Source organism: Cariama cristata, unplaced genomic scaffold (genome assembly GCF_000690535.1).
Source record: "Cariama cristata isolate BGI_N322 unplaced genomic scaffold, ASM69053v1 scaffold18510, whole genome shotgun sequence".
Lineage (NCBI taxonomy): Eukaryota > Metazoa > Chordata > Aves > Cariamiformes > Cariamidae > Cariama > Cariama cristata.
The window spans coordinates 34,852-61,435 of record NW_009594349.1 but is presented as its reverse complement, the minus strand read 5'-3'; the positions used below and the strand labels follow the sequence as shown (position 1 = coordinate 61,435).

General features: G+C 37.1%; 1 protein-coding gene across 1 annotated transcript in view; it reads left to right on the top strand.

Moving 5' to 3' along the window:
• Positions 1-26,584, top strand: part of SSBP2 (single-stranded DNA binding protein 2) — a gene marked incomplete at its 5' end in the record, with an annotated part of 53,496 nt that overhangs the window by 9,440 nt on the left and 17,472 nt on the right. Inside the window, 6 exons of the mRNA XM_009697712.1 lie at positions 7,778-7,837; positions 11,209-11,275; positions 11,461-11,531; positions 15,385-15,452; positions 21,208-21,256; positions 23,201-23,236. Of these exons, the coding sequence (XP_009696014.1) occupies positions 7,778-7,837; positions 11,209-11,275; positions 11,461-11,531; positions 15,385-15,452; positions 21,208-21,256; positions 23,201-23,236 (351 nt within the window). The remainder of the gene's footprint in view (positions 1-7,777; positions 7,838-11,208; positions 11,276-11,460; positions 11,532-15,384; positions 15,453-21,207; positions 21,257-23,200; positions 23,237-26,584) is intronic.

The following is a 26,584-nucleotide window of genomic DNA, read 5'->3' as shown; positions in this document are numbered from 1 at the left end:
CTCTAACACTATGGTAGCCATTTGGGAGGGTGAAGGAGGACAAGAAGGGTCATATAATTAACAGTAAAATGCAGTTGAATAGGAAAATATTTTTTTGTGAAGAATTGATGATAGCCTGTCTGACCTTTGCAGAGGAGAAGTTACGTGTTTGTGCTTATCAGTAGGCTGTGCCAGGACAAGAGTGTCATTTTGAGAGCTAATTTAGTTTAGTCCTGGTTAGAATTAAAATGTGTTAATAAAGGGTGTCTTATACACTGTGGTGACTGTAACTGCTGATGGAGATGTCCACAAAAAAACTTAGAGGAAACTAAATAAGTGAAAGTATATGAACTAACTTGGATAAATTAAATTCACATATATTTTATGGTTCACCACTGGTACTCTTCAAGACTACAAAATCCCATTTCATTGAGAATGGAAGCCTGCACACCAGTGGTAGTTGTAAAGCATCTGTAAACCATTTTATAAAATATAGGACTGTTAAGGAGGTATATTAGAATGTTACTTCCTAGCCATTTTTCAGTACTGCTACCGTAATAAGAAAATGAAATAAAAATATCAAGCAGTCTTATTTCTTACCATTTGGACTATAAATAGTTAAGTGATGTCAATCATTTTAACCAGGAATAGAGTTTGAAAACCAAAGAAGATGAATATGAATTTTATTTGCAGAGACAGCATATGTAACTTAGTAGTTGAATTCATTTTTAATGGAGGAGAGGAGAGCAAAGATTTTTTTATTTCACTTCTTATCACTTAGAAATTTAAGTGAATAAATGAAGAGATTTCGTCATTATGAGAATTCCCATTTGGCTTATGACCTTGATGCTAGCAGCTTCGACTCTCTTAACATCTTAACATAACATCAATAACATACCTGCATTTCAAGTAGCAGCACAATTAATTTAAAATAATTTGTCATAGTGTGTACAACTTAAGTCTGGGGTTCCATTTTCAGCTTTTAGTGATAAGTAGTGTTTAGAGTTTGTGCTGTTTGTGATGACTGAATTATACAAACCAATTAATACAATTTCAGTCCTTTTCTATGCTCAGTGCTAAAACTGTGTTTCCCCTTGTATTTTTTAATTTGTGGTGTACTCTTGTTACTCCCCTAAGAGACGTTAGGAGCGTCATCCACCTCTCAGGGTATTGAGACATACAATCTGAGGGGATTGTTCTAAATTTGATAGTGCAGGTTGAAAAAAAAAAAAAGGATGCTGAAAAACAGTTATCACTTGGTTTCGTTTGCTTCTAAAACTATTAATTTAGAGGTGTTTTGGGGAAGCCCTGCAGAGCACTGTCTGGTGCAAGCAGAACCCGTTCCTCTGCTTTCCTAAGCCTTGTAAAATGCAGTAAGAGTGTGGCATAGGCATCCTCTTCCAGGTCTGGATGGAGCTGTTGTTAGAGAGGGACCCACTTTCCCTGCCATCCATCACTGCCCCTGCAGCAAGATGGGCCAGAGGAGGGGTCTCTGACAGGCAGAGGTGTCTGGTTGAGCCCACTTGCTGGTGGTTGCTCAAACTTGGCTGACACTGTGCCGAAGTACCCAAGGTACGTAAAGCACCTTCCCTTCTGTGAGATCTCCTGTAGGAGCCCTCACCTTGGGCACAGCACGGGAGGTGAGCTGGGCAGGGAACGTCTTCGGTGGCTTGCGCACACAGTGCATCAAGCGCATCCCTCCTGGGGCTTCCATGCATCCTGCTTAGCAAGTCACCCCGCTGCAAGCCGGACAGCCTTGGAGGGCGTATTTTGGCTGTATGAGACTGGTTGAGCTACTGCCCCACTTTCTGCAGTAGCCTTAAATGTAGTCATTTAAACCAGGTTGGTGGTGTGATTTAAAACATACCTTCTGTCCTGCTTTGACCAGACAAACACATTTTTTTCTGAGCTGAAAAAGACTTTAATACACTTAGCTGGGAAGATGTTAATGTGAGTCTAGATAAGCATCATTATTTTAAGCTACCCTGACTGAGAAAGGTGGGTTTTTTCATGCCATGTAGACAAGGTTCTCCTGTTCAAGCAACATTTGTTCCATTTTATTCTCCTCGGCCCAAGCTTTGTTGACTGGCATTTTGGCTCTTGGTATTTTTACGGTTAGCTGATGTGTGCAGCCTCTCCATTACTCATGTCTAGTAACTGCAGTAATTCTTATTGAATTACATTTATTTGTTTTGCTGGTGTGTGTGTGTTACATGAGGTTGTGCTATCCAGCAAAACAAGTCATAGGGTATCACATGTATGTATTGGAACGGATACGGATATTTACGGTAAATTCAATCTCATTAGGGATTCGGTCTCAATAGGAATTGAAATCTAAGCAATATTCAGAGTTGGTTATTTGACTGTGAATGATTGTAAATTTTGCAATTTTTGTCAATGCAAAAAAACCTCTCCATATTTGGAAGCAAGTAAACTATATTCCCAGCTTTTGGAAAGGAAGTAAATAAATTTAAAGAAAAATAGATTTATTGAAATCTGTCATACCTAGTACAACATCCTTTAAATTCTTTTATTTCACCAGTATTAGGTACAAGAAAACTAAACCACACTATATTCTAGAGTCACCCAAACAATTAAAAAAAGACAGAGTAAGAATTACACAACTGACAGAGAAATGTACCAGCTTCTATGCCTTTATGTCATCAGCTTCCTGGTGGATATTTTTTGTGAAATCATTTTTCCTGAATAATGGAACCAAAATGTGGGCAGTGAGACTACTGTACTTCAGCATTGCTTCTTCAAAGACTTCCCTACCGAGAGATTTATTATCTGCTTGTCCCCTCGTATTCCCGGGGCTTAAGGACAATAGTATTTTACAAGCTTTTTACATTGTACATGCACACACAACTCATGAAATTGTATTAAATACAGTTTATAAGATACCCTTTACTCTCCCTGTACACAGTTGGATTCTTTCTTTAGCAGGAAGATGACAAAAAGTCCTAGAAAGTATGACACCATCATTCAAGTTCTTGAACTTTACTTCTTTTTAAGTGTTTTTAACAATTCAACATGGTAGGATGCTATAAAAGCAAGGAGCTTACTAAATTTAGCATTTCACATCTTTGATTTTATTTTGTGTAGTCTCCCTTCAGTATTTTTTTTGTATTCCTTTTTTAGTCTTTTTCTCCTTTTAGGTGTTTTTTTTTTTCAGCTCTAAGTTGATAAATACATATATTCTGCGGTAACTACACAAAAGGTTTTTGCTCTCTGGCTTCTTTTTCACCCAACTGACTAGAAGCTTCTGCTTATATTCCTTTGGACTCAGCTGCATGACAGCAGCCTTGAAGATGCTTTTTGTGATACCAAATTACTGAATTTTATACCTGAAGGCAGTAATTACAACATACTGGTGTTTGCAGATGTGTGGAGTTGGCTGTTCTCCAAAACAGTTACCAGAAGCTTCTGCTGTTGCTGCAACTTGTGTGACACATGTTTTCAAACGCTAGTGGCATCTCCATCTCAGTTGTGGCTTAGATATGACATTCTTGCCTGTTATTTTGTTTTCTTCCTGTGCTTTTCTTTTTCTCTTTTATGTTTGGTTTTTTATTTTGTGGCAGGAGAGGGGAGGTTGTTTGGTTTGGTTTAGTTTTTTGTTTGGGGTTTGGGGTTTTTTTTTGCTTTTCTTAATACATTAGTGTATGTGGCAGTTCCTGAACGCCATTTGAGAACTTAATTGTAGCCTAGGGTAGTGACCAATAGCGTTGTTTACACCTCCTTGGTGTTACTTGGAGTAATGTCCCTGTTGCAGATTAGAGGGACTTGAAGGCTGCAGTAGTGACTGGAAACCCTTGAGAGCCATTTCAGCACCTGGAAATTACTGTGGGATGGATCCACTCTGGTAATACCCTTCTTCCTCAGTCAGATCAGCTTTGAGAGATTGGTTTCTCTTAGACAGACTTTGCAACATCTTAAGCAAGATCAGGCCCTGAAATGCCAGATATATTATTTGAAGAGTACCCTACATCCTTTCGCACAGAGAGGACTCTAGGAAATAATATCTTTTGCCCTTCTGTCTTCTTTCTACCCGATAGCTAAAGTTATTGCTGCAATCTTATATCACGTTACATATCTTTTGGCATATTGTTCCAGCTTAATTATTTCTTTCTATTTTTACCCTGACTATTTTTCTGAAGAGTCATATGCCTATAATCCTTAGATAGAAGAAGTGCTCTTGTACTCTGTGCATTGCTGACAACCCTCTCCCTCTCTGCTAGCTGGGGTAAGCAAGGAAGTATTTGATTCATTGGCATGACACCTATCCTGTCCCCTCTGCTGAACTCTGAGACAAATAACGAATCCGTCTTGCTAAGAATTTAGTGTGGAGATCCATTAAAGGTTTTCAAGTATGAAGATACAGAACTTTGAATTGACACAAGTCTGAGGTAGCAGGCAGAAATGTCTCAGTCTTCAACATGCAAAGAATTCATTTTTCATCTACAGAAGACGAGTGCTACACCAACCAATTCAAAATCTATGTTCACTGGTTTTAATTTAGTGTACATATTTTGAACGCATTACTGTTTGTGATGTATGTGCTGCAATACCGTTAGGAGAAGGTGAAGAAGTTGTTTCCAAGAAGTCAAGGAAAGAGAGCTACTAGCCATAAGAAATGTAAGTCCACAGTGGTTCCTCCCTAAGCCATGGTCATTTCAGCAACTCGTAACAATGAAGTAAAACTAGGTCAGAGACTAAATGTTAGCTGTTCTTATGAATTGCAAAGGATGTAGCGAAACAACATGTGACAAAAAGTGCCTACTGCTTGAGTTCATGTCTTTCAGAATACCTGGTACTTAATGATGTGTGTGTGTGAGACTTGGAAAAAAAGTAGTGAAAAGCTGTGCCTGTTTAATTTGTTTTCATTAAAACATTTGACAGATTTTCTTTATTGTCTTCATACATCTGAGTAGAATTTTTTGTGGACAAATATGACATTGGTGATGGAGAGGGAGAAGTTTAGTAACTGGCACAAAAGTGAGAATATTTAAATATTTCTTTTTAATGGTAGAATTTTTGTGGTAAACTGAAGTACTAAATCTTGGTCCAAAACAATGTAAAATTTTTTAGGATTGTCCTTGAACATCACTATCTTACCATTCTCTACAATGCTATATGGACCTTTATTGATACTTAAATTCATCAAAACATTAGTTGTTCTTCCCAATCGTTTATATATTTTCCTGCCTGTAGAACTGCGCAGTGTTTGTATCCATAGATCATCAAGAACCTTAAGAACTATTTGAATTTTACTAGATGAAGTCATTTGTTGCAGTTCCACTTGGGTTCAGTTGCTTAAAGAGTAGGTTTAAGTACTTCCACAAGTATGTGTAAGCATAATACATAGGTACATAAATATTTAGAGTATATAAATCTTCTTGGAAGACAGAGTTGTACAAAAGAGGTTCCTGTAGTTATTCCGTGCAATGAACTAACAAGTCAGTTAAGAATAGATGCAGTAGCTCTTAAATTAAAGTCTGCTTTGATGCCTGCTTAGGAAACAATGCCTCCCAAAAAAAATTCATGACATAAAATTTCAGAGAAGAATCCTAGACCTACTCTGTGAGGCTTTTATTAACTAAACTTGAGACCTACCTAGATCCAGACCTTCTCAAAAATCTGAAGCAGCTACTGACTTCAGGGGCAGAACAGACCAAGAAATAAGGACTGTAATTGTCAGGCATTAGAAACAATGCAAGTCATATTTTGAAAAGTGAAATTGCAACTTTATATGAGTAAGCCTCTTTCTCTCCTTAATGCAGTGGGTTATTTGTTTCAGTGTTTTTAATAAAATTTCATTTCTATACAAAAAATAAGTTTTAATGTATTTTTATAAACTGCATAGAGAGGTGAACCCACTAGGAAGAGAGAGGACAAGCAGACTTCCATCCTGCTTGAAAGGAGCAGATGTTATGCCAATAAGACACTATTATATACTAGTATTAGTAGTATGATTGTACATTAAGATATGGTTGACTTGAGGACACTGCTGATTTCCCTTTTATGAGCTGTTCAACTGTAAATAAAGTTAAGGTTTCATTTGCTGAATGAGGTAAGCCAAATTCAAGGTGCTCACTAGAGTGTGCTGCACTCCATACAATGCACTTGGTTGACCTTTGTGGAAATTATTGAAATTCTAATTTCCTCACACTTTCACTGCTTTACAAGGGCCTGCATGTTTACATCCTTCACCACATGCACAACCCTTTTTTCTTTCTTTCTTATCGGAGAATCTCACCATCAGAGGGAGGGCATGAAGAAACCTCCCTCTTCTATCACACATAATTTCAAATGCCGTTTTTATTAAAGTAATCTTTTCACAATTGTCACTGAACTTTGTTCTGCAGTTTGTAAACCCTCTGTATTTTAAATCGCTTTCTAGTACCTATTTTGAATGAATGTTTATGTAGGTTACATTATTTCAGCTTTCATCTTATTCTAAGATGTGGAAGGTTCTGTGAAATTTTTTTAATGCAAGATCAGAGGAAAAATTCATTACTCACTATTGGTGAAACACAATTCTTTTGCTAGCTATTGCTACTATTAATACATGCATTACTAGCGTTGGTGATCACTAGCATTTTAGTTTATAATGCAGAGCTGATATACACCATTCATTTGTAAAACAGTGATTTTGATCATAGAGTTTTATGAGATGGTTATGCAAATGGTCTCTAGGTACAGCTGACTAGATCATACCTGTGTAGGTAAGTTTGTTTCTTTTCAAAGAGACCCTGAAGACTGGGTTTAAATGTGCAACAACTCATTTGTCATCAGAGATTGTGCGTGGGAAGTCCCAGCAGAATCCCTTCCTTTCTGTCTCCCTTGTCTCCATTGGCAGTGTCACAAACAGAAGTGAGCTTCTCTTTCACGATATAGAGAGTCAGTCTTTTCGGTCCCTGTCTTCACAGTCAAAGCGTACTTTTAGCTCTTCATGTTCTTCTGGAGTTATAGGTACACTTGCTTGCCAAAATGATCCTCTTCATCATATGTTTAGTCAGATGTTTGTGCCTTTTTCCTATAGATCTCACACTTGCCACTGATCTTCCAGCTTTTTAGATTTCTACTTTTTTATCACACTTTGGGATGGAATAAGTAGAGATGTTAAATGTGTTTGGGGTACCACCATTTGTTTATCACAAGGGACTGGCCTTGTTTGTGGGCTATGAAGTAGCATGGTAGTAGCCAGAGATTTACTGTGTAAGCATGGAGTTAAATATGGAGGGATAGGAGGAGCGCAATATTGAATTAATATGGTTAATAGAATCACCAAAGGTCTAAATATTTATGACATAAACTTGAAATCTATGCCCTCACAGATTAAATCTTGTATTGCATTTTACTGTATTATTATGAAAAAGTTAATGGAAAGATTTGTGAATTGTTACGCTGTTACTTACCTCTCCACTCTCCCAAGAACATTTTTGTTTTCTAGTTCAGGGTTCCTGTCTTTCCCTGTTCTCCAGTGGGAAGTATAGATGTGTGATTATATGATCTATATATTTTTCTTCACTGTTGATGCGTTAAGTTGTTTATATTCTGCATTCACAATTACTGTAACAAAGTTTTAAGTATTATATCATGATAGATGCATTCACTAAGAATCTCTAAGTTTATTTAGTTCTGCTAAACATTGTGGAATAATATGCTGAATGCTATGTGGAAGTATTTAAGCTGGATGCTTGAGGTGTGAGCATGGCACAAGCCATATGCCCAATGACTCAATGCAGTATTGGCAAGCTAAGCTGAATTATTTAACAGTATTTCTTTTTTTTCATAGCCTTTCATGTCCCCTCGGTACCCTGGAGGTCCAAGGCCGCCTTTAAGAATACCCAATCAGGTAAGATTTTATCGCTGAGGTACCATTGTTGCCCAGGCTGATGGTGCAGAGGTGTGAACAGGCAATATTGTCTTGTTGGCTACCAATGGCTCGTTAGCTACAAAACTCGCTCAGTCCCTCTCCACCCTATTTTGTTTGACCATTAAATAGTTACTTTGATAAGGTGTGGCCATGCCACTTCCCAGCTCACTTTCCTATGCTTACTATCTACACCTCAAAATTTATTGCATGTTAAGCCTGTTTGCAGAGGGAGGATACAGTTACCTTGTGTGGTGCGGCATTAACCTCAGCCAACCAATGCTGCCTGCTCTGAGATGAAGACAGAATGTCCCCATAACTCTTACACTCTAAAGTTTCTTAACCACATCAAGCAGTTAGCTCTGAGAATTTTTTTTCTTAATTCTATGTAAAATGCTCCCTCCTATTCTTTGTTGGATATATGAAATGTATGTATTTCATAGTAAATATGGAGATTATTGGTGAGAAACAGATATCATAGAAAGCTCTGTGGTATTATAGACAGTCTGAGGACTTTACAAAAGCATTGAATTCCCAATTTTCTCTGATCTCCATCAAAGGATGTGCATGCCAGTGTAACAAGAATGGGTAATGAGCTGCTGTTCATCAGCGGAGACCTTTATTGGCCCATCTGTGAAAAGATGGTTCTGAAAGCAGATAACATTTGTATTTTTAAGTTCTCCATAGTGCAGATAGAGGAGGAGAAAGCAGTTGTCAGCAGATGAAAAGTTAAAGATAAGCAGAGAGAAAGAGCTCTGAAAGAAAAACTAGGTCGTTTACATTATTGGAAAAGGTTGATGGGATAGATCGAATGGGTGTTTTGATCCAGCTAGACTTCCAGGACTGCCTTTCTTGTTGTCACAGCTTGGTGAGGAGACTTTTATGCCCAAACCTCAGTTCTGGCTGTTTTTTATAGCTGCGTAACACAATGTCAACAAACTTGTCTTTAGCACTGGCACAGTATTGCCAGAAAGTATGAAATTCGAATTTTAGTGAGCTGGATATGTCAGGTGTCAAGACTACTTTAGGTATTCTACATCAAACATGGTGATGCTTGACAGCAGGTTAAGTTACCTGTACCATAGCTACTTTCTCACAAGGGCAACAGGGGATTTAATTAAGCTTGCTGAAGTGATCATCAAGGGGCAACGTAAGATTACAGTGTCATTAGCACTTAAATATTTGCTACAGACATGCTGTAACTCAGTACAAAATATCTTCCTGATTTTTGCACCTTTCAGTAAGATCTTAGCCAAAGACACACCAGTGTTTGGGTTTCCCATATGCCTTTGTTTCTCTTTCTGTCTTTCTGAACACTGTAAATACTGGCAGGTAGAAACTGGGTATGTGCTGTAAAAGTGGTGCCAACCTGCAGTTTCAGTTTCAGAAGTGTTTTTGTCTGTACGTTGTGATATTTTCAATTCAGAGCTGTAACATCGTCACATAATCTCAGTGAATTACAGCTCTTGCAATTCATTTGTTTTGCTGTGTTCATGAATGACTGCTTTTAACAACACTGCTGTTATTTATGTTACAGTATAGATGGGCAGTGTATGGAAGTAATAAACTATTGTAGTGCAACTTTAAGGCTGAAATTTTGATTAGACAGAAGTCAGTAAAAATTGGAGTTAAAATTCCCACTGTAACTATAACACTATTCCTTAACACCTTGCAGTAAATGTTGTGTTTGTTAGGCAAGGAAGGGTAACACAGGGCATGTATGCACAGCACCTTCCAGTGCTGTGTGAGGGTTATCTGAGCTAGATCTAGACTTTGTAGCAAGGAAAGTTAGTACCTACCGAGTGCCACGCGAGTGCCCCTAAGTTGCCTCCAGTACTCAATCACGTCCTACGAGATCAAACCCTACAGGGCTATTTGCTGTTGGCAGTGCATTGTGCTGTGCAGGTACACTCGTTATTCTTGGAGGGTGGTATGACATGTTAAAAAGGAGCTGCAGTTCCTCATGTAATGATCCGCGATGTAATGACTGCATGAGTTAAGTCTTTGGTCATGTGTGCTCATGCAGCAAATGCCTCCATGTCCTTGCGTGTCACCTGCCATCACTGACAGAAGTGACCAGTTCCTGCTTTGCTAGTGTTTGACACTTCTCCATGCACTTCATGTATTGTTCTTATGTACCATCCAGACTTCAAGCCACTGAAGTACTTGTAAAACTCTCATTTATATGATGTCATCTCAGATTATTTGTTTATTCCCTTAAGCCTGTAGTGCATTACCTTTTGACTGTATTACCTTTGAGGAAATAACTTGTATCTTAATTTTGAATTTCCTACATCTTGTGGAAACAAACTGTATAATACTTGCAGATAGGTTACCCTTTATATGTATCCAAGACTACTACAGTATTTCCAGGTCAAGAGTAACTTATCCATTCCCACAGTAAGCAATACCTGAGTAGATCACTTTCATAATAACAGATTTACTCATTCTGAATACATTTTTACTGAAAATGTAGTGGTGTTTTGAAGTGCACCTAGTGGATCAGCTACAAAGATCCATTCGTAACGACATTTTTCTAGTTGACTAAACTATAGGTAAGAGACTGTAGAAATTAGCCTTAAACCTAATTCAGTTACTGTAAACCCAAAGGGCAGATTAAAATGTGGGGACATAAAAGTGAAGTGTTTGATTTAGACCAGAGATGAAGTAACAACAAAATGTACCTTCATGGCTAAAGGCAAGATTTAGGAGCAAGTTTTGTGACTGTTGTTATCTCCCTTAGATGAATAATAAGCTTATCTTGGCATTGATGCCCTTCAAGAGTAAGGCAGAGTGGAAGATAAGATGTCCCCCACATCACAGCCCTAATTAACCATACCCTGTGAATCCTGTGTGGTTGGCTCTGTTACAGTGCACTCAGAAAGTATTGGTGTCCGCATCCTGACCCCTGAAAGGAAATGTTAAAATAATTATGAAAAGGGAAAACTGTAGCAATATAAACCTTGGATAAATTGCCATGTACCTAAGAAAAAGGCAGTGTTTGGAGGTTGGAGGTTAAATAATAGGTAAACTACAGTGAAGGAAGTATTGGGGGGGGGGGGGGGAGCAAATGAAGCAATAATTATATTTTGGAGATTATTTATACGTAATTCCACAGAAGTCCAAGAATTTCTCCGTGCAAATCCATAGTCAGGGTCATAGGACATTCAGGACTTTTAGTTTAGTTAGGCACTTAGGACATGTAGCTAGAGTGTTTAGGAAAGTTAACTCTTCCACATTACTCTTGACTCAGAAGAAACATCAGAGAGTTAAAAAGAAAATATCTGCATTATGCCTCTGACACAAATTTCAAAGCATTATATGCTTTTAACATACGATTTCTGTGCCTGCAGGCACTCGGAGGTGTCCCAGGAAGTCAGCCATTATTGCCTAGCGGGATGGACCCAACACGACAGCAAGGTGAATGAAACGCTTATTTGGACTATTCAAAAGTACTATCTTTTCAAACTTGTGTCGTTCTGTGTTCTAAGCTTACTGCAGCTTTTTAAGCTTTTTGTTAATGAAAAAGGAATGATTTGTTAAAACTATTTTAGAAGGTGCTTGTGCATTGCATAGTTTTTTAAGTTACATAATTTTATTTGCAGGGCATCCAAACATGGGTGGACCAATGCAGAGAATGACTCCTCCAAGAGGAATGGTTCCATTAGGACCACAGGTACCTTCCACAGATAGATACCCATATTTGTTGATAGGCCTATACTTATACTATATTACTCTGGCTTTCCATAGCTTGAAGATGGCCAGGACTTGTTCTTCTAATCTTATTTTAAAATAAACTTCCTGTTTTACAAAAATTAATTCTGAGTTGCAACTGTACAAAGTCTAAAAGGAAAACATCAGTCATTTTAATTAAGATTTGAAATTAAAAGAGGAATCCCTTAACGTGCTTATTTCAGAAAAGTTATGTTTGTCCTACATCCAGTGTATGTTGTAATCAATGGCTGACATTTGTAAAGGAGACCAAGGATCAAGTAGGTGTTTCCTCATCCCCCTAGCCTAATTGATTATGCTGTTTAGGAGGAAAGGTTTAATACTTCTAGCTTAGGCAAAGTCTTTGTACCAAAAATACCCCTCCACATTCTCTAAAGTTTTTCTTTCATCCACTATTGATCTAGATTTTTGGTGAGTGCTAGAGAGATTTTAGTGTAAAATGAGAAGTCACTGCTGCCATTTCTCCCCCTTGTCAATCACAAGCATCTCTCTAGCTCGGATTTCAAGGAGCAAAGTGACCTGGGATTGCAAGAATGAGCCTTCTCCATGGTGCTGACCTGGTCATAATTGTTCATAGCTTCTTTGTTCAAAAGTGTGAAAATATGAGTGTATATTTGTCAGTGTTACATTTCAACAGTAAATTAAGGTAGAAAACAAATTAATTCTGATGCATACCTGAAACATGAATCCGAAAGATTATTCTGTATTTTGTCAGCACGCTCAGTAAGAGAAAATTTAGGTGGTGGTGTTTCGTACTGGTGTTGCCAGTATTTTGTTTTACAGTGTGCTTGTTGTGCCCACACTTTGCATTTTTATTTCCCCATTTCAGATAATCTCTCTAGTGACTTCTTTGTTCCTTGGAATAGCAACTGAATTTTAAATGATTAAATAGCTTTGCCTTTCAAATCTGTTCATAACTGTCTTTACAATTTTGGGTCTTCTTGGTAGAAACCAGTTGTGCGGTTCTACGCAACATCTGCTGTGTGACCAACAAACTATTATTAAATACATCTGTTATTTTTTCTGAAGCATTGAAGTATATTTACCACTTGCCTTTTGGAGGTAGAAAGAGAAGCTTTGCAGTGCTGCCAGATGAGATGGAGCTAATACTTTGTGCAGCACCATTAGTCACACAGCAGGCAAATCTTGTGCCAGTTTTTATAAGGATAATTTTCCATTTTTGCTGCTTCTTAAAATCCAGTGGTTTTGTAAGGTTCTTCTTTCTTGTCCTGAACATCCTCTTAAAATGGGGAAGAATGTAGCTAATCTACACAAAATCTAAGTTTGCAAATCAGTCGTTTCTATAAATGGATCATCATCTATCTTTGTATCTGGCATTTAGGATCTTCCCAGAATGCAGTTCGAAAACGAAATTTGATTACTTTTTCACACCTACATTTAATGTCCTCTTGCTCCAGTGCTGTAAAGTTGACTTAGGTGGGCCTGTAGTGGGTGGCCCTGCTACCTTGCTGCACAGGCAGTCAATTTGCAAAACACTTAATGTGCTGACATAGAAATGCTTATGTCCAGTATAGCAAGTATAGCATGCATATGCTTGAAAACTTACAGATTACCTCAGTTTTGTATTTTATGATTCTAGACTGTTTCAAACTAAATAACATGAAGCAAAAAGCAGTGGATGGTTGTAAATACTTGAATCTGTGAAAAGCTCCAAAGAATTAGGTTCAGACTTTTTTCAAGCTGTAGTTAAGTTAGGTGAATGGGGTACTACCTCCAATCTGTGACCGCTACTTTTTCCTGTCCTTCATATCTGCTGGTGAGCCTCCCACATGCTCCCTAATGCTTTCTAGTCAAAAAGAATTGGGTCTTCTTAAATATTTAAGAAAAAAATCTTGGCTAATTGGCTCATTTTGGCCACCTGAAATTACGGAGCACTTTTGTGAACAGCTCAACTATGAGATAAACAGTGGTGGTGGTGACTTTGAGTAAAAAGCTGTAAGGAGCACATTGGAATGCTAACTTCTGCAGAGAGCATAGCTGCAGCTGAAGAAACGTGTATATTGGTAGCCTTTAGGGTGAAGGAGTACATTTGATTCTAACTGGCAGTAATTAGAAGTACATTTGATTAGGGTTCTTCTAGTTCTGCAGAATTCCACAGAGATCTTTAACCCTGGTCCACATAAATGATTCCTGAATTAAAATAAATACCAGACAGACCAAACAGGGGGAATGGATCAGCCCTCCACATCCAGACGGAAAAATAAAGAAAAACAGATACAGAACTGCTGTTTTGTTACAGTCAGACTGTGTTCTCTTCCAGATCCAGTAGTGCCAACTGGGGATGTTACTGTGCCCAGCTGCTTTGACTACCCACCAGTTACTGCCCTAGAGTTCTGACAGAGGAGTTGCTCAGGCAAAATCATCTAGGATAACCTAGGCTAAACAGAAGGTTTGAGTTAATCTGGCTGATTTTTGCCTGAGTGTGCACACCAATCGATCTACTGTCTGCACACAAAAAGTGGGAATGAGTAGTGATTGATGACCAGCAGCTATGGGTAATACTGTCTTCAGACGGCACTGCTGGGTCTGGAAGAGGACATCTGTTTGCAGCCTCTGGTTGTATTCTTGCAAACCAGCTATCAATGGGACACTTTCAGGATTGTTAACAATGAAGAAAATTTTAAGTTTGGAGTTTTTGTTTGCAGCAAAAGAACCTCCTCTCCTAATTATAGATCAGTTATATATCTTCTAGATAACTGATATGTCATATCGGCCAAGGTATAAACAGCACCAGACCCACACTTTGAATATCACTGTTGGATTTCTTCCATTCCTGACTTCATGTTTACATGGTTTTGTGAATCAGACGAATATACAGAACACCCATAAGCCCAAGCCATATAGTTTATGTAGTTTGCAGTATGTTATACATGAAACAGAGTGTATTGGTTTTATTACTGGAAAATAGACTGCAACAATGACCTGATTTTTTTAAAAGTAAATCACTTCTTTGTCCCCCTCTCTTTCCAAAATGCATAGCTGTTCATTTTAGAGAATTTACTATTATCCATGCTTTTGAAATATCAGAAAAATGTAGCAGGATTAAATAGGGAGTGCACTATGATTGTGAGGTGAGACAGACTGTTCTGCTCATATGCCTCTGAATGAAAATAGGTATAATTTAGTTTTTCATGAAAATAGTACAGTTAAACTTTTGTCATAATATCAGAACATGAACTCAGGTTTTGTGGGCATTGGGCACGCATCACTGTGACATTCGTTATCATATTAAACACTTTTCATGTTAGTTACTATGGATTTATTAGAATTGACTGATTAGAAGAGAAATGTAATGGTTATACTGTGTTTTAAAAGTGATACCGTATGGTGTAATTTTATGCAAGCATTTACTGATATCCTAACAAAATCTAATTTAAAATAGTTCTATTTAAATTCCATGATGTAGAAATCTTAGAATCTAAATCCAGGTTTCTGATTTTGAATGAGCTCCCTTGGTATAAAAGTTGATTACATTATAAAACCTGCCGCTTGCTGGCCGTTGACTTGACCTCTATATGTGTAAATAATTCCTCCTGAAACAATTGACGTTTTAAGTATTCTTAGTCTATTTCTATTGTTTGTAATTCTTTCTCCTTGGGGTTAACAATATTATTTTTTTAAGTCAACAATGGAAACTCCTGAAAGAATGAATTACATTGGCCTGTCCAGTCAGCAGTTATGTAGGGATATCATTAACCCGCTGTCCTTTCTTTCCCCCTCCTCTTTGGTTTTGTTTTTTTGTTTTGTGGTAGTCTGACCCTTGGTTATCATTGCAGAACTATGGAGGTGCAATGAGACCACCGCTGAATGCTTTAGGTGGCCCGGGGATGCCTGGAATGAACATGTAAGCACAATAATAAAATCTTATAATATTTAGAAAAATCATTATTTCATTGCAGAAGTAACATTTGGGATACAAAAGACAAGGAAAACATGCTTTGATAAGTAACATGCTTTGATGACTAATAACTGCAATTTAAAAAAGTGAAACCACAGCAGTTTCCTTCTGCATGCATCTCTTACAGGCACCTTTGCTGTCCCTACAAATCTGTACAAATACTCAGTTTCTTTCACAGGTCAGAGTTCAAATATTGGGAATATTTTGTCAGTATAGTCACCCCTATATCCGTGTATGCATTTTGTAAAAAAAAATGACATTATTCACATTTATGTTTTTACTTTACTGAGTAAATATTTTGTAAAGAATGGTACAAGTATGGTTCTTTTCTGTGAAATAAAGTAGTACTTAGTTTTAGCAAAGTAAAACCAGTGTCTAGAACTACTTATAAAAACCACATATTTGAAAGAAGAAATGTGGATGATTCTCTCTCTGTTGCTGTTTTTACCTCCATAACTGCATTTATTTCCAGGCTAAACAGATAGAAGAGTATTACAGATATGATTGTAAGGTTTTCAGTGTTTATGTGTACTTCTGGGACTGGATCATCATTTGGTAAAAGTTGATATAGACTGAGTTCAGTTAAGCTATACTGCTTTATTCCAGGCATGGATTTAGTCATGGGAATATATTATGCCTTCTAAACCTGTAGACAACCCCCTTTTCTAAGTGTGTGGAATAATTTCAGATGTGAAGTCAGTATATCCAGAGTAGACTAGATTTAAGCTGAAGATTTTAGCATGGCAAGTGGCCCAACATGAGCAATCTTCTGCAGCTTAGATAAATCTCTTGCTTGCTTTGAGTTGCTTACATGATTAGCAAGCCTGGAAAAAAAACCAAGGTGCTCCTTATATTATTTAGATTTCTCTCTTAAGAGATTCACAAATTTTAAGGGGATGCTATAGTTACCTTTAGCATACCACAGACCAGAGATTATCACGTCATTCTTGTATCATGACCCTACCTCCGCTGAAGTTAGTACGTTTTTTTCATAACGATTTTCATAAGCATTTTGCAGACCCTGGGGTGGTCACAGAAGGCAACACTAGAATGATTTTACAACCCAAAGAAGAGAACATGCTCTTTTCTTACTGCTTTTACGCCTTTGTCTTTCAAGAATGAGTTGTCAACAGATTGACACAGAAAACACAGTGAAGATTTATATACGCTTGTTATCATTATATCATGGAGACCCATTTTTACTCTTATTTTTATAGGAAACATAAGTGAGAGATGATAATTTCATTTCAAGTAAAGAGTTACCAACCTGAAAAAGTAGAAGAGGTACTGAGATAGATAATACTGTTAAAAAAAAATCTAATCCACCATATCCTTAATTTCTTCTGATTTCCAGACATACCTTGAATTCTTGAAGCAAATAAAATAAAATCTAAAGTTGGGTGTTACTCTATCATAGACATCATATATTGGACTCAAGACAATTCTAGGAACCTTCCCAAGGGTAGGCATTTCTTCTTTTAAATAAAATTGATGTAGAAAAAATATTTAGATATTTGAAATTTGGTGTGAGTATAACATAAGCACTACTGAGTTTTTCCTCAGGAGGAGATTGAATTACAAGAAAAGAAAATTAACTTTCTAAAATAAAATGATGTAGAAGTAAAATTGAGGATTGATAAGGTATTTTGAGGCTACTTATCCACATAAATGAGAGTTTACATAGGTAAAATAAGAAAACAGGTTCCTGGGTGACAAAAAGAATTCCTGGTCTGCCAGAAAGAGAGAAAATGGGTTGAAATACTAACATTTCCATATTGCAGCATTTAATAAACACATTTCATCTTGCGTTGGGCCAGTAAACATAAATAGATCATGTTCTTTTAATTCGGTGATGTGGGAAGTACATTTTCCTTTGAACTTTTATGTTGTCTTGAAGGGGACTCTATGAATTGGAGTCCTTTACTTGGGAAATTCATGAACTTTGATACAGTATATGATCCTCTGAGAAGAACAAGACGTGAAGGAGTCATTATGAAGTAGGTAACCATAGCTGTCTCCATGTCTTACCAGGCATATACTGCACTCCTTTACATTTCTTACAAACTTATCTTTACTCCAGCTCAGCTGAAAATGGGAACAGAGTACTCTTTCTTGGTTTTGAACAAGACTTCATACTGTCCCTTTGCTTACCACAATGCACTTTAAAGGCCTAAGAGGGTCCAAAGTGCTAGTGCTGGAATATTATGCTATAGCGTATCCTGACCTGTGTTACATGCTGAATCACAGACTGTTGTAAGAAGCTCCATTATTGCATGCCTGACTACATGAGTAAGTTTTTTTATTGTCAAACCAAGTATTTTTTTTCCTCTGTCAAATGGAGTGACATATACTGATCAAAAGGAAAACAAAGGGGTTACTATGGGCTGAGTTTCTTTTAATTGTATTTCCAGCACGTCAGGTTTTTTTCTTACTGTAGAGTAACTGCTGTCAAAGTTGTCCTTACACTGAAATCTTAGTGAAGACTTGTTGTCTTGTCAGTTCCAGCATACAGGATCCATCATAGTGCATCCAATGATAACCTGCAGGAAATGGCCATAGATGGACCCAGCTGTTAAATACATTCTTTGTGTTGTCCCTTACAATTTATCTAATACACAGTGCTAAGAGGTAACAGTGTTAGTCATTTAGTATACATTTCCAGAAAACAGGATAAATATACTTAAGGCTGTTGCCTTATAGTAACATACATTTGTCTTTACATAGCCATACCTTTTTCTTACATGACATTTTTTCAGTGTTCTATTCAATGTTTTTGGATTTTTGGCAATGTTAAAATACAACAATGTGTACTCTACAAAAACAGTTGACATTTAAAATTCAGCTTTCTCTCCTTGGAAAGCACAAAAGGAAGCTGTTTTGGTTAAGAGCAGAATATCTGCCAAATACAATTTTACATTTTTTCTGGATGAAAAAGTGTTCTTTATTGTCAGAAATGGCAACAACCAGTTTGAGAGCTCATAGACAGTATTTCAGTCCAGGAGCATATACTCCACAAATGCTGTACTGCTAAGTAATTGCTTGCTCTGTCATAACTAATGCCTATCAGATGACTGTTTGAAACAGTTGATATATGTCCTATGATCTTCTACAAAATAACTTTATTTTAGCTGTAAGGTTTTAAGTTGGAACTTAGCGTAGCCATTTTTAGTAAGATTTTGTTTCTTTGTGGAAAAATCCCCTCTTTGGAACAAAATGGCACATTTCAGGGGGCAGCGCTACATTTCACTGGCACTGGCCCCTGTGACCTGCAGTGCTGCCTCAAGCTCTAAGAATAACTCAGTCATGCCTGAAAAGAAAAAAAATGTGATTTTGTTTTTTAACTTCAATTCAGAACTTCTGTCTAGATGTTTAATTTCCTGATTGAATATATTTGGCCCTTGGGAATCTGAAATTTCAGACTTCATTTTTTAAGTACTAGGATCAATACTATAGGACTAACTGCAAGGATAAAATGCAGCTGTAATTAGTCATAGAGATAGACTTCATAAATTACTCTGTGTTGGAACTGGTACATTCATAATAATGTTTTATGATTCTGTTGATGCTTCCAAAATAAACATTTAATAAAAGGCAAAATACTTGCTTGCATTGCATTGAAAAAAGTGGCAGGTGGCTTTTTTTTAGGTGTGTTTTATAAGCTAACAGCATTTGGCTCCACAAAAACCATATGGCTTTCCTGCAGAATCTGCTACAGTATTTTCTAAGTCTATACTTAGAGGTGTCCATGGATTCCAGTAAATTTGCAAATTCCAACAGCTTTTTAGACGAAAGGTGTGTTTCCCAGGGTCCTCATAAGGCATGTCTAAATTTCCATGTTGCTGTTGCTGAACCCCGTCGTGTATCTGAGTTGGTTTTTTAGTGTCTCTGTAGTTCAAAGTAATCTGCAGTATCATCACAGCTGTTTTCCATTTGATGCTTTTTGCTAGATGTATTTGTGTTACTTAATGTCACATAAACAAGTGCAGGGTTTTGGGGTGAAAACAGACTTCCATTGCTTCTACAAAAATTCTCTGAAAAAGACAATCCAATAAACCAGATACGGTACATAGAAAAAAGAACAACTTTTTGGAAAAAAAGAAAAAAAGAACACCTAATATTTCGCCTTGTAATCATTAGCAGAGGAGAAATTGCTGAATATTTGACCTGAGTAGCATGAGTACTGTGAGTCTCTTTCCTTCCTTGGCCTCCCCTCTTCCCAATGAATAAGGCAGAAAAGACCATCACCTACATTCCTTTTTTCCAAAAATGATGTCAGCAGAAATAAATCAATTTTCACTTGATTTATTTCAGTTGATTGTTTGAGATGATAATTTCTTTATAGTTTCATCAACAATGTAATAAAAAGAATAAGATTCAATATTAAATCCCTCAGGCAACATATCTACTTAATAGTTTTTAGTTTTGCAAGACTTTAAAATAGATAGAAAACTTCCTGAATTTGTTAATAAAGCCTGCTTTCTTCTCTATATTTAAATCACTCTCCCATGTCTACTAAGCTGTGGTGGCTAATGTTGCTTTTCTAAAGTTAATGAGGCCAAAATGCCATTTTAAATGTGAAACTTTTGTCATCTGCTCTGCCTCTCAGTTGTCAGGGCCTTCAAAAAGTGATTTCGTCTTATTTATAAATAACTAGGAGTTCTTAATGCTCCTAGGAATAATTATGTTTATTGAGACGTTATGACTGTAAACATGGAGATTTTACCTCCCATATGGCTTAGTTCCCTCAGGACTGTTAAAAGACGAAGCCTGACCACCAGACTATTTTTGTGAGCTCAGCTACGAGTGAGAAGCTTAAAATAACAGCAGTGGTTGTGAGGAAAACTTGCTTTATCTGGATAGTTTTTCCTTTTTTCCTTTTCCCCCATTCCCTTCTGCTTTTGGTACCCCTCTGATGTCTGGTCGGAGTTGGGTTTATCACACAGGTCTTCTGCCTGTGAAACACTTGTCACTCCTGCTGGGGAGCTGCCACTTAATCATGCGTACACCATTTGGGCCAAGTGTAACAAGAATGACTGAAAAGTTTGGAATTTCCATTTTGCGTACTGTATGATAAATTTCATGTTTCGGTGACTTCCGTGGAGATAACGTAGCCTTAGTCAAGTAGCAGACTGGTTTTTACTCTTTGCAAAACTTCTGTGCCACATTAAAATGTTGCATCTATGTAACACAGAGTTAAATTCTTCGTGAACAAAACGAAAGCACTTCAAGAGGCACAAATTTTCATGTGTCTTTCAAAATGTTCCATTGAGAATATAAAAGGGGAATGTCTGGCACTTCCTAAATTTCCAAGTCCTTAGGACCGATGCATCTCCACTGCAGCCTCTGACAGTGCAGCTACTGGGAAGGACTCCTACCACTCTGGCAGGTCATGTCCTGAAGAGTACAGAAGTACCAGAATGAGTCAGGAACTGAAGTGTCTTAAATGTGAGTGGCAGGGTTGTAATAATGAGGAAACAATCTTTAATCAACTCGTAAACTGATTAAATAATAATGGTAGCGCAACAATGAGAATTTTGCTATAACATTATAACTGGATGTAGTTATGGTTTATAAACACGTTTTAATTTGAAAAGAGCCATCTCCTTCCTTACTCTGGAACCAGGTTATTTTGATTTGCTTCCTCAGAGCTGGTCAGAATACAGGGATTGTTCTGTGTCTCATCTTTGATCTTCTGTTACAGGGGTCCTGGGGGTGGTAGACCTTGGCCAAACCCAACCAATGCCAATTCTGTAAGTAAATATTTAAAATATACTGGGCATCATCTTATATTTAGGGAAGTATTTCTCATCAATGCACCAGGAAAAAAATTCCGCTTCATTCAACAAATAGAATACTACATGCTTTATCGTCTTCCCCATAACCCTGATGCAGAGCAGGTATAGCGAGGAGCACATCTGAACAGAGAGCTCGTTGACCTGCAAATATCCAGCTTTGCATCTTAAGATCAGTTGCAGCACTTCCATAACACAAAGGTTATCCTGGGGTATACAAAAATACACTTTAGCGTCCTTTAGTGCTAGTAAGATGAGTTAGGTCAACACTATCCAACCAGCAAGCTCTACAGAAATCACAGGTTGATAGGATACAGCTTAATGTGCGCTTACGTATTTTACATAACCAAAGCACATTTGCTGCTTTTAACTAGGGAATATGGAATCACAGAGCAATTGCTTGCAAGACATCAGCCATTTTTATACGCTTTTTGTGAAAAGCAGTGCACTCTTGAATTTCATTGCAACAACTACAAAATGAGGTAGTCTTGAAGGAAGAGGAGGACAGTGAGGCATCCCACATTAACAACAGTGTCTGGTATTTCTTCAGAAAACAGAAAGGTAAAGATTTCATTTTCATTCAGTGATTATACATCATTAGTATAAAAATGTATCCCTTTTTAACACTTGCAGTTGGATAAGATGGGTCTGTCTTAGCAGACTAGCCTGGTTCTTTCTGTTGTTACCAATTTTGATTTGTAATTCTACTAATGACAATTGGGTAAAAAAAAAGAGCTGAAATTCTTCCTCAGTTTTCTTTTGCATGTACTCAACTAAGATGGATGTTAGGATATTTCTCAACTTATAGATGAAATATTTTCATTCTATGAAATTAATCAAGAAGTCCAGTAATAGATGTATTTGTAAAAATGCGTTGGCTGACAAGTCGTCTACAGTCATTTAAGATGCTTATACTACAAAATAATTCTGTATTTTGTCAGTACAGTTGCTTGGTTCTTACCCCATCCTCCTATAATAACATTTGTCCATGCTCCTTTAGAGAGAGTAATTGCATAGGCTGTCATAAAGAAGAAAACTGGATTATTCACAGGCAACTGGATTTCTTTTTCTATCTTCTGTAAGAAATACCACAATTGAATTTGAAATTAAAATAGAACACTGTCCTTCTGAAAAAAAAAATAATGCAAAGAAGTAAAATTAGTATCTTCTAGGGTGAAAGATATAAGAGAGTTGGTTTTCCTTTTATGGTCAAGATTTTAATCAAGATTGAATATATATAAGAACAATACAAATTCAATCCATGGTTGGAATGACTCTGCAGCCCTATGGACTTAAATGCAAGTATATGCTGCTTAAGTTTATAAATGTTATAAAGCATATTACCTTAATAATCTTATACCTTAAAATTTTACTATAGACTGCAGATCTTTATAAACCTTATAGTGGCTCCCGCAGTAAGAATAACAAGACTGTTACGGTAGATGCAAGAACTGGATTGATACAAGACCTTGTAACTTGGTATCTTAAAAAAATGATGCTGGCTGGTAAAAATGCATGCCCCACATTATGAAACAACAAAGAGCAGATATCACACCTCAGCTTGTAGACATTTAAATGTGTGAATTATGTTATTCATATTAAGTTCATTAGACTGGCTACCAGGGCACAGTAGTCTTAAGTAGAAATATTTTTATTTGAAGTACTGTGTACTAAATTTGGTATGTGTCTATATTGCTAGTTTTGGACTTGAACTTACAATGACAGGTTGTTGGAAAGAAGAGGTGTTTGTTTTAACAACAATAGCACTTTTCCATAGTCCTTAACTGTGTCTTTGAAATAAATGAAACAACTAAGTGTTAACCTACAGCTGTACATGAATGTGTGTATGGACTCCATCTCAATTCAGAAGGAATTATGGTTTTGTTTCTGTTGATATTACAGATACCTTATTCTTCAGCATCTCCTGGGAACTATGTAGTAAGTACACTTGTGTGTGTTTGCTTGTTAGAATAGATGTTACATTTTATTTAGGCGAAGAAATAGCTGTCCAGATGTTAAGAAGAACCCTTGTGTATTGGTGGAGAACTGAACATCTAATCTGCACGTAGGCTTTTTTTCTGCCATCTATGGTGCATATGTTGATGTTCATTACTAGAATCATTATCAGTCTGGTCAAAATTGCCCTGAGTGCTGTTTTATTTCAGCACACATTTATATAACCAATACAATATATTGTCTTCAATAATAAAGGACAAAAACCTCCCAGCTTTCTCAGTAACACGGTATTGTGTATGAGTTTCTGAACTTGTTCAGAAAAAAAAAGCATTTGAAGAATTAGAACAAGCTTTTGTCTCTGTGGGTCCTTATAGCTAACATTTTAAGGGAAATTTTTATTCCTATAATTACCTTCCGAAGACTTGAAAATTCTTTTTTTCTCTGTAGTCTGTTATGTCTTTATTTCACATAAGTTGTCTTAATTTTTTATGGGTTAATTAGTATCATTGTTTTCTTAGTCTGTACTTTAGAATGAAGTAGTTAAAACTTTGTGATAGGCCCAGTTTTGAGCTGTCATTCAAAAGAACACAAAATACTAACCCTGTCTTTGGAATTTAAAAAATACACTTTACCTATCAACAAAATCTTTTTCGTTGGAGTGTATACTGCTGGTTTTTTTCTCTGTCCCAAAAGATTAACTTTGTTTATCTTTTTAGGATCTTTATTGTTGTTGTTACTGTTGTACTTGGATTATTTGTACTTCTGATGTACTCTTCTAAGGCATACTATTTCACCTATTTTTATCAAATGCTTAGTACTGTGTCACAGGGTAACAAGGGAGAATTATTTTTATATATATATATATATGTATACGTGTGTGTTGGATTAAATTTCTGTTGGTTGGTCAGGTTTCAGTAGACCTCTCTTTTGATATTTCATGTTTCATGTTTTATCACCTAAAGATTAGAGAACTGCAGGGCATTGGCTTTAACCAGCATAAAGCCTCAAGCTATTTCAGAATGTGGAAATAGCAGATCCTTCACTATGAGAACAATATGCAAGTGTTTTTTCATCTGTATGTGCTGCTTATAGGTTTCTCTTTCAGTCTCTGTAAGAGAGGTGATCCTGCAGAGGTAAAGCTGAAGGATGAGTTCAAGGATAACCTTGTTTTGTTTAGACAAGAGAAATTTCTTTTGTCCTTTATTTAGACAATTAGCTGTGAAAAAGTTTATGATTCTCATAAGTGTCCATAACTGTAGTACTCATTTTGCCACATGTTTAGTGGAAACAGTCCAAATCTGCTGATCTCCAAACCAGTTCCTTTAGTGCAGAACTTCATAAATCTCTCTCTATTGGGAAGAGGTTTTGTTGGTTTTGCCCTTGACATTAGTGATCAGTTACTGTTGAGGATTTTGAAGATATTTTTTGAATATTTAATTCCATATCCTCATTTTTTAAAAGTATGAACTGCTGAGAAACTATAAAAGGAGATGCTATAGAAAATCATTTTAAAGAAGCAAACCTAAGTAAAATGCATGTTGTAGTAGCGAACTCTATTGGTGTACTCACATCAAGCTCAAGGTCAGCCAGGATAAATGATGAACAAAAGAGGGCATCACCATATTTCAGTGTGCAGATAGAGGAGGAGTAAGAGTAAAGAGGTGATTTTACCTCTTTCAGTGACAATGATGGGACTGATGCTGGAATTTTGCATTTAATTGGCAACAGTGAGGGGAAATCAAAAGATAGGCAAAGATACAAGAATGACACACACAAAAGATCGAAGTATTGGAGAAGATGCCTGAGCCTCTCATCAGATGTGCTCTGTGAACTCCAGCTGTGCAAGTGGGAAAGGTTGCTGCCTGACCCCTTGTCCCCACTCTTCTGCTGAAGGTTACCATTCCTTCAGGTCTGTCACTGGAGTTCCTTGGATGAGTGACCCTCTTCGTCCCAAACAACTGAAGTTGATTGAAGCATTTAAAGAACCAGGTACTTGCTGAAGCAATTTAGTTCACCCAAAATAGAAGGAGGGACACTCGCAGAGGGAGCTTCAAGCAGACCTGAGGCTGCCACTAGCAGAGGATAGTGGTAAAGCAGCTGAGGTGGACCAAGGGTTGAAATCTTCTGCCAGCATAAATGCTTGCACAGTGCATGTCTTGTCTGATGCTGAAAAAGTAGTTTTGCTTCAGAAAGGCTCACCACATTTTGGAAAAGGAACACAAGAACTTCAGCCATACAAACAGCTAAATAAGCAAAACTGGGGGACAGTAGCCTCCAAGAGAGCAAGGATTTGGGGACAAGGTGTGGGCTGAAGAGGTCTTAAAGCAGCTTTTTAGCCAAAGGATTTGTGATCTGGAGCTACATGCTTTGAGAGTTTAATCTGATTGGTTTATCAGACAGTTTTTGAGAAATAATTCCATTACATATTCATATATTCTCAGGGTGAAAATAGTTGATACCAAGAGACTTTCTAAGAGAAGAAAATATACAGTGAGAGTAAGTGCAAATTTAAAATTAGATGCAAAAGTTAGTAGTGAAGATAAGTAACTGTTCTAATAAATGACAGTTAGTGGTTTGTTCACCTCTTTATGTGATTCTGAAAAATATATATAAACCTAAAAAAAATCTAGTTAGTGAGCTTAGTGCACAAGTACATGCATAAAAAGTCATAGCCTGTGATGCCTAGAGGGTCATATATGTGATCCAAAGGTCCCTTTGAATTTGGAGTCTGTAGCTCTGCAGCAGCAATGGGGGGATTTCTCATTGCTGAGGGCTGAATAGGGCTTTTGGACAGTTTGGCAAGCCCCATCCTAGCACATTCATTTCTGATTCAATTGGCAATTTCAGAGAGGAAAAAAGCTATGATGTGGCTGTTGGCAGTATCAAATGAAGTTGTGATTACGCCTTGATTTTTATAAGCTGATCTGTAGGTTTCGTGGTGGAGCAAGCCTTTGTTCTAGCATGCTTTATAAAAGATGTGACCTTGCTTAGTTCACAACCAAGGGGAAGCACAAGATAAAGAACTGGTAGGTGTGGTTGCATATAAGGGCATAGAGGCATATATATGTTGACTGACTGCAGGGATCTGCTGCTGCTGCTGGGTAAAAGATTTCTGTTTCATCTACAATTAACTGTGAGATGATCACTGGCTGGCAGACAGAGATGCTTCACCCTGCAAGTATGTTAGTTGTATAAACCTGCAGAGGAGCAGTATCAATCAGAAAACTGATACGTTACTGAGTTTGATTGTCTGAAAATAGTGTTTGCTAGTATATTATTGCTAAATGTTTTGTAAGAAATGTTATTTTAAGTAGGCCATTGAGAAAGAGT